This window comes from Charadrius vociferus, unplaced genomic scaffold (assembly GCF_000708025.1).
Source record: "Charadrius vociferus isolate BGI_N301 unplaced genomic scaffold, ASM70802v2 scaffold565, whole genome shotgun sequence".
NCBI lineage: Eukaryota > Metazoa > Chordata > Aves > Charadriiformes > Charadriidae > Charadrius > Charadrius vociferus.
In genome coordinates, this window is record NW_009648358.1 from 1,927,519 (window position 1) to 1,936,936 (window position 9,418).

At 39.4% G+C, this 9,418-nt stretch overlaps 1 protein-coding gene across 1 annotated transcript; it reads right to left on the minus strand.

Annotated features, from left to right (window-relative positions):
* Positions 1-1,120: 1,120 nt before the first annotated feature.
* Positions 1,121-7,523, minus strand: LOC104286641 (serpin B6-like). The gene is made up of 7 exons (XM_009885254.1): positions 7,496-7,523; positions 6,836-7,013; positions 5,695-5,832; positions 4,485-4,602; positions 4,117-4,259; positions 2,193-2,360; positions 1,121-1,546 (listed from the first exon to the last, which is right to left on the minus strand). Exons 2-7 carry the CDS (start codon positions 7,001-7,003, stop codon positions 1,142-1,144), a joined length of 1,140 nt encoding a protein of 379 aa, XP_009883556.1. The 5' UTR covers positions 7,004-7,013; positions 7,496-7,523; the 3' UTR covers positions 1,121-1,141.
* Between the last annotated feature and the right edge of the window lie 1,895 nt (positions 7,524-9,418).

The window sequence follows — 9,418 nt, forward strand, 5'->3', positions numbered from 1 at the left end:
GGCGGGGCGGGGCGGACCGCGGCGGTGGCCCGGATTTCCCCGGGAAAATAAGACACGGAGCGATCTCGCACCAAATCATTGCAGCGTTCGGGAAATCTCATGTTTAACAATGAATTCCAAAACCACTACATAGAGTACAACTAGCTTCTATCAAGAAATAACTGTTTTCTTCATACTACATATTATCTTTAAAAAAAATTACAGCATTTACAGTTAATTAAAAAAAAAAGAAAGAGTCTTACAGCAATTACAACTCTTTTATTATCTCAGGAACAGAAACAGCAAAACAAATCACTGTATTAGGAAAGCTATTTCAGTTACATCTTTGGTATTATACAGTTAAACTACCACATTTTAGAAACTATGAATAGGAAAAATATATAACAATAGCAAAAAATTAAAGCTTTGTCATTTAAATATTGCATAGGCACCATATGCTTTTTCATTACATTCTTTAATAAAGGACTAATAAACTAGGTGATAGGTAATAAACCCAGGTATCCTGTAGTGATAAAACAAGGATCCTCACCCCATGAATACCCTAGAGGTACATTTGGTACAAAGACATACTTTTATTCCCATTCTTGCCTAAGAGCTTGTCCAGTTATTATCCAAAAAAAAAAAAAAAAAATCAGGATGCTTAGGAACACTGGGAACAGGCTCCAAAGCCTCCTCTCATGTCCAGGGAATGTATCACAACATTAAATGGATGAGTGTGGAATTAAAAAAAAAAAAAAAAAGGATGTGAGCAAAAAGGGGGAGGGGAGCTGATGCACTCCAGCCTCGTCAGAAACAAAATTAACTTCTTTTCCCATGAGATGTCACTGCCTGACTTGCTGCAGGGTGGCCACAAAAAGTGAAGCGAAACAGTGAGTAGATGGACAGATGAAGCGTTCACCAAGCAAGTGGGAAGTTTCTTGTGTCAGCAAGAAGTTAGAGACCTCTGCTCTCAGGTGCCTGGGGCAGGAGAGCTGCTGTGTGTGTCTAAGTGGCTCTGTTATTCTATTCAAGCCTGAGATGAAGACCACATAAGCCGACTGAGGCACAGGTGAAAGAGACAAGAAGTGCAAAAAGTAGCCCTATTCTAAAGAAACAGAACGCTATTGTGCAATGGTGGCTCTTCTGCCAAGACATCTCCTTTTTAGGGAGAGCAAAATCTGCCACAGAAGAGAATGCTCGAAGTTTTGTTGTGCCGGATGAAGAAGAGGAAGGGATGATCAGCAGTGAATTCTGGAACGATCATCGCACAGCGCATCATCATCACTCCTGCCGTGGCAGCTGCCGCTTCAGTGCCTTCTTCGTTGACTTCCACAAAGGACTTGTGAACTACTTCAGAGAGCACCAGCTCATTGCCAGCCGAGATTCCCGAGAAGTCTGCCTTCCTGACGTCAAATGCGTCAGGCATTCCCATACTGCTCAGAAGGGGTTTCAGATCATAATCTTCTTCCAGTTTAAATCTGGGCAGAGACACCCTCACCTCCGTACAGTCCATCATTTCTGGATTGATCCAATCTATCAGCTTCTCATACGTAAGTTCTCTTTCCAGCTAAAACAAACCCCCAAAGTTACATAATTAAAATGAAAAGAGTCAGTTTTACATAGCCAAAACTGATGACTACTGTGTTTGTTTACATAGTGCATCATATGCAACTTTTTTCCAGGGTTTAGAGGGCCTCAAGCCAAAAGTCAATTTCTACTTCTCATGGGAGACTACAGCCCCAGTTGAAATCAATCTGATATGCTTTTTGGTAGATAAAATAGGGATCAGCCCCTTCCACAAAGTTTACTTTTAGAAACATGTTAGATTGGGGGTGGTGGTGGGGGGTTTTTTGGTTTGTTGTGGTTGTTTTAGGGGTTGGTTTTTTTTTTTAATAAACATTTTTACATGTGGGAAGCAACCCATATGTAAAAATGCAGAAAAAACATTTGCCTTCACCATAACCACAGCTAACCTCCTGAGGAGGGTCAGGTCTTCTTCCAAAAGCCTCTGGCTAAAGGGGCAGTACACAGCATGACCAGTCGCGATACAAGGCACAGCAATCACTTTGGGGGCAGGGAGGTATGGGACATTTGAGCTGGTGTTGAGCACCAATGGCATAACAGCTTTGGAACTGAACTGCAGGTCTATACGCAGTATCAAACTCTTCCCTGGAAGGACAGGGACTGTCTTTGCATTCAGCTTAACAACTTACGCTTTCCAAGCCAGTGGATTCATCCTTGATTGCATCAGGGAGCAAGATGATCATGCTGAGTTCATTACCAACATAAGGGAGCTCAAGGATTTTGGTCTTGAAGTCTCCAATATAGGTCATGTTAAATCTATCCTTCTTGAACATCATCTGCACAGGTTTGGTCTCATTCTAAAAAATAATGAGATGTCAACAGTTAGTGCTGAGCTAGTATGCTGGCCTGAAAATACAAAGCAGGCATCCAGTTACTCGGGTTTTTTAGAATTTGACTGAAGAAAACTAAACACACCACAGAGTACAGTCCCACCACTGTCTTTAGTAAAGCAAGAGATAAGAAGTAAGGATCCCTGAGATTTAATTTTTAATTACTAACCTGGAAATGACTGTGAAGTTTCCTTTAAGGCAAAGAGGGGAGGACACATAAATATGCTCACTTAAGAATTAGTGACAAGCACTAAACAGAGCTGTTACAAAGCAGGGCCTGTGGTCCTTGCTTTAAATGAATACAAAATAATTTAAAATAGGTATTTTCATTTTTAGTCCACATGGCTTCAAGTGCTGTAATAGAGAGGAATTAAAATACTTTAAAGTGATCCTAAAAATGCCAAGAATGTCAGAGTATTATTTTGAATTCTCAAAAGTCACACAGATAGTAAGGAGGGGAAAGATTTTTCTTCTCAATTTCATTCTCTATCTCCTATTTTCACACAGAGCACCAGCTACTATGGTTTACATCGTTACTTCCTCCTTTTCAGTTAAGGGTTTCATTTCCTTCTTCCTCACCTTCATGAGATAACCACACAAGTAGTTTCTTGCTTTTAAAATAAAGCCCATTGAAACAATGCCCACAGAGGATATGGCAGAAATTATTTTGCAGCAGAAGCGACACATGAAAAGGATGGATAAGCAAAGAAAAGACCACACAGCCTGTGAAAAATCATCTAGTGAGTCACAGAATCACAGAATCTTCAGAGTTGGAAGGGACCTCTAGAGACCATCGAGTCCAACTTCCCTGCTAAAGCAGGATTGCCCAGAGCACATTACTCGGGACTGCATCCAGGTGGGTTTTGAAAATCTCCAGAGAAGGAGACTCCACAACGTCCCTGGGCAGCCTGTGCCAGTGCTGTCACCCCTAACTGTAAAGAAGTTTTTCCATGTCATAAGTGCACAAGTCACAGAAGTAATGGTACAGGATGCTGGAAAGGCTCCTGGGATGCTAAAGTAAATCTTTGCTACTGCACAGATTATACAATGTCAAGCTTAAGCTTCAGGTTACACCCAGGATTTCCAAATGCTCGTTTCAGCCTACTGACAGGCTTCTGCAGCTCATGACTAGCTAGTCATTAGTAGGATGAAAATGGAAACTTAAGCCATTTAGTTTTACAAGGAAAGATATGTGCAATTGTTTTCCTGTCTAAAAGTGAGCTCCTGGGGTGAGCCAAAGCAGTGTTCCTCAACCTGACATCTTATAACTTTCTCCAATAGCTACCTAGTTTACATTTATTTTCTTATCCATACCAGCTTTATGCTAAAATAATCAAGTCCACTGAATTCTATGAAGTTATTCACAACTTCCAAATATTCTGACAGCTCCACTCAACTGTTTGCTTCTCCTCAGTTCTGTTTTAAGTTCTGTAACTATGTAAAGGGCTGCTTCTCTAATAAACAAGAATGGTAAAGGAAAAAAAGAAGAGACGGAATGAAAGAAATAATTGTTGTTAAATTAAAGTTTCTAGTATTTGTGTGAAACTTAACAGGAACTACACAAAGAGAGTGATCATGTTAAAGGAGGGGGTATAAGGAACTTCATACAGCCTACCCCAGGTAACCCTGCTTGAATTACTTTTTTTTCCTTCTGAGTTAAATGTATTCATGTCAGAGTACTTCAGAGTAACAGTGTATCGTCAGCGTTTTAACCACATCATACCTTGTTGATATGAAATGGCTTTTCTGATGTTTTCTCTTTGTCGAACTGGTTTTCCCAATTGCCTTTGAAATAGATGGCATTCACCAACACAAGTCTGGTCAGTGAATCGAGAATCCCCTCCGCCAACAGGTTCTGAATTTTACCTTTACGATACATAGAAAGAAAACCCAATTTTTAATAATTACATACATGTCAAACTTATCTAATATAGTATCTACTATGTAATTAATACACAATAGATAAGATGATTGAGCTGTTTGGTACATAATGTTTGGGGTTTTTTTTTTATTTTGCAATATTATATCTTGAGATAGCTGTTTAGCCAAGCCCTGGCTGCCATTAAACAGGGCATTCTGCAAAACACTCACCTTCAGTCCTTTCCTCTACCCAGCCATTTATTTGTTTTCTGGCATCTTCTGAAGCATGCACGAAGTCAGTCTGTTCTAGTCCGGCATGGTAGAGTTTCTGACTCGACTCTATAAACGACTAAACATGGACATTCAGAACAGCTTTTCAGCAATATATTTTACTCGCATTCAGCCACAAGTGATTCTTAAATACACTGAGAAAACATGCCCACTTTTGTCCCCCTGCTTCATACAGAGCTGTCAAAGTTTTGCCTGATGTGTTCCCATTAGGTTTTATACCACCTATTTGAACTAGGAATTGTCCACGACATGTTAGTAAGTCAAACGGCTTGTTAATTATGCTAGAAAGTTCTGCATAACTTAATTGAGAATAGTGCAGCTAGTTTTGAGGAGGGGGTTGCTTCAGTGAGAGAACACACAATTTTTTTTGTAAGCTTCTCTCTACATAAATTTCATTGTTAAACCTCCCAGACTAATAGAAAACTTTTAGTTCAGAGAGGAAACTGATTTTTCTTAGAGAGGAAAAAACATACCTTGTCTCGGATTTAATAGTTAGGTCTTTATTACACAGATGCAAAGTTTTAGAGTACAATCCATATAATTTTTATCTACTAGACAAATGAAACACTAGTATTCTTCATAAAAAGAATCACTGTAAATCACTCCCAGGGCAGGTGGAAAAAAAAAAATAAGAGTCTTATATCTTATTGCTTCTAGGGAAGCATCTAAAGGAACATGTATAACAATACCAATTATTCTTATTTAATTCAGCTAATAAGGAAAATCTGAATAGTCACGTACTCCTCTTAGTACATTCTCTGGATGACTTGCATAACAGAAAAACTACAAAATACTGCCCATGCTGAAGAGCAATAACAATTCTTTTTTATATTTACACATAATCAAGGGTAAAGAGATACATGAATCATTTTTCCTACAGCCAAAAAAATAACAGATCATGAAACCCTAAAGATTTAGGGTCTGACGGATTTTACAGTGATTTGCACCAGCTGTGCATTCAGATCGTAGGCTATCTAAAAGGAGTTTCCCAACAAGTTCAGACACCAGGCTTATGTACAATCTATCACATTGGTAGGTCTCAGCCTAGAAAATTTTGGAAGTAAAGCCCAAAGCCTGCCTTTGGCCTCTAAGGGAAATAGATAGCGAGTACATTATACTAAAAAACGCCACAAATTTAATTGTTACTTACTGAGAGAAACTCAAATGTTTTTTCTCCATAAAGTCGGTTAGCAGTTCTCAGTATATATTTGGTGTTTGGATCATTAATTTCAGAGAGAAGTGACGGATACCCATTGTGAACATCCTCATCTTTGTTCAGAGAAAGCACCTGTAGAAAGACAAACATCCTCAGTGGACTCCATGCCTTCTCTAAACACACTTGCTTCAGAACAATTATTTTTATTTTAAAATGACTTTTGGGTTTAAGAACTGTGACTTGAAGCCAAAAGTTTTTTCATCACAACTCCCATCTGGAGCTTGCCTTGCAAGTCACATATGATGCACCCAGCCAGATGTTCTACAAGTAATAAATCAGGGTGCAGAAGAGTCAGCAGCATTGAGTTTCCTTCACTCAAGCCAAGCATTAGAGAATCACAAAATGGTTGAGGTTGGAAAGGGCCTCTGGAGGTAAACTGATACAATGCCCGTGCTCAAGCCCAGGACTATGTCCAGATGGATTTTGAATATCTCCAAGTATGGCAATAATATAATATTGGAGAAACTTTTATAGATTTAAATGAAAACAAAATGTGTTTATACTCCTCTTCTACTTTGCAAAAGAGGAAAATATAATAACAAAAAAGACTGATTATTCATCGAGTACTGTCAATTGCACATGTAAAAATTATGCAAAGTGGTATTTGCCACCTGAGCAAGTTTAAAGAAAAAATTAACCAAGGTGCAGCTACCATTTTGACATATATACGCAATGCACAATTTTTAGTATTTTTTTATGGGCGGCCTGGCTACATCTTCAAAACATGTATAGTCTTATATTAAGCCCAAAGATAGAATAAAATATTATGTAACTAGAAATTAATCAAACCTACAAAAAAACCCTAGGTACCTCTTAATTACATATTGAAGGAAGATCCCTGTCTCAAAAAAATCAAAGAAAAAACCCCACACAACAAAAACCAGGAACCTGCTAATTTCACACTGAAGGAAGCTCCCCCTTTAAAAACAGGTACTGCTTACATACATACCAAAGGAAGACCTCTGCTCTGAGACCAGTATGACAATAATAGTTTAGCGTAAGTGCAGGTCACAGGCATAATACAGATTTCTTCATATGGTCCCAAATTCAATACACTAAGTTTATTTAGACATACCTTTGCTATTTGGGCTTCAGTGTTACCTTTTGAACCCAGCAAAATCATAGACAAAGCAGAAGAAATACTAAAAGGCGAAAAGAATAGATTCTGCCTGCTTTTGTTCTCACACAGCTTTCTTAAGAGGTCGAGTGCAAAAGTGGTATTTGCTGCACAGAGGCTATCCATGGTTCAGAGCCTAGGAGATAAAACACAAAACAAAAACAAACAGCTCAAATATATTTGAATATAAACTGCTAAGTTATTTTTATCTTTTACATTTCCCAGTATGAACTATGCAGAGCAAGTATCATAATCAGGATGGAAAATTATCAACTCACTGAAAAACTGGCTTGGTGGAATGAGCACCTTAAATCCCAAACCAAGCAACTGAGATATTTTAGGGGTTTGGGTGGTTTTTTTTTTGTTGTTGTTTGGTGGGGGTTTTTTTGCTTTTCTATTTCAATCCCACACCTATAACAGACAACAATTCCCACTGATGTCATTAGACTCTTCACTGGGTAAATATTGGATCTTTTGAGATTATCATATACAACAGCATTTGATTTAGGATTTATTAAAATAAGTCTCTTTTGACTTAACAAAGACAATTATCTGCCTTCATAGGAAAACCAGAGCAAAAGAGTTAGGCATCAGAATGGCAGAATTAGAAACTCTTACCTTCTCTAAGTCTATATATCTTCAGAATTACCTTCAGCTTACTCGTTCGTGTGCACGCTGTGTTTTAAACCTAACAGCAAGTCTGGTAGAAGTCAGCAGAATGACTTGATCTACAAGATCAAAAAAAGAAAAGAAAAAAGTTATCTGGTCAGCATGACAGATTACTGTAACTTCCTGCTATAGTACAAAGAAAAATCAAAGTCCATTTCAGTTCCATTTTATTACCTACAACACGGAAACACACACAATAACTAAACCTGCTTATAGACAACTTTATGGTAATGTACATTTAAGCATGTGTAACTTGATGCCTGTCATACTCTACACACATCAGCTGTGTAGGTAGTTAACTAACCTGAGATTAAACTACACACCTATAAAAGGAGCAATAAATACTAGAATGCTGAGTTAACTACAGATAAGCATCACCAGACATTGTAAGATATCAGCTGGTAGTAAAGGTTTCTGTGTTCTGTTTCTCCCTTAAGGCAGTGCCTAGTGTTAATATGTTGCCACAAAATACAAACCCAAGAGCTAATTCACATTACTAATTAATTATCTCAAATAAATAGGTGGAGAGAACAAGTTTCTGCATGCATGGTTTTCCACCTGAGAAAGTTTTTCTACTAGCTTTGCAATAAACAGTAGTAACTTATCTCGTTTCTCTTCTCCCATAACTGAAAGATAATTTTTTTTTTAAAAAAAGGCAAGCTTAGACAGAAACAATCCCCCAATTCTGCCTGAAACAAGTAATTTAACTACATGGACTTTACAGCACAAGTAGGAGGCACTTAGCATTTTCAATTTATGTTGGTTACAATGAAGACCAGAATTTTCCTATGGTCCTGATATCCGTCAGATTGCTAGCAATAAGGTTTTTTGACCCACAGGTCAAAACACACAGGAATAGTGACAGCAGCAAGCAGTATTATCTAGAAAGTTTTTGTACAGCTTCCATGATAGACGAGCATTTACAGACAAAAAGACACAACTCACACTATTTGCCTACCTGAAAATCAGTGCATTTAACCAAATTGTAAGTAATATTTCAACAGGTAGGACACAAAGCTAGGAGTTGTACCTCTACAGTTATCCATACTTTCTCCACAGCTCATTAATAGCAGTGTAACTACTGATACCCTTCTCAGACAGTACAGAATGACTGCACTTTAAAGAACAAGAAACATGTGAACAAGCACATATTTGTCAGTCAATTGTAAACAGTTTGCTGCAAAACCTCAGTGATCAGAAGGTTTTGCCCCCAGCAACTCATTCCTCACACTGGTCTCCCCACAGGCTCTGCAGGTCAGCGGTGATGCACTTGTACAGAGGTTTCCAGATGCCCTGACCCTGTGTATTCCTACCACTACGACTTCAAAGCATATAGTCTCAGCAGTGGGCACCTATGCTTTAGGATAGTTTTTATAAACAGGAAGGCCGCATCCAAGTTAAACTGCAATTACACACTGCAGCATCCCTCCCAACTACCAGTTCTGCCTATGGGGAAACTGGGCCCGAGCAGGGCACAGCTCTCCTCCAGCCTGCAGCCCAACAAATACACCCCACCAAAGCTACGACGTGGACCTGCAGATACATCCCCACCTCGCCTGCGAGCTGACTGTTTCAAACGCAGCCAGAGGGGGATGTCTCAGGGTGACCGCCATCTCTCAACCCATGTCCATCTCCACAGAGGAAGCCTAACCTGCAGCCCAGACATCCCTTTTCCCATCCCCTGAACCACGGCATCACTGGCTTGAGGCAAAGGGGCATCATTTCAGATTGGGAGAGTTGGGAGCGATGGTAAAACACTTGTAAGATCTCCGACAGCTCCCGGGAATGGCTCCCCTCTTCGCACCTCTCCAGGGGCAGGCGGTTGGACGACAGAGCCCTGCCAGCGCCCACCGCCGGCGGCTCCGGGCCCCT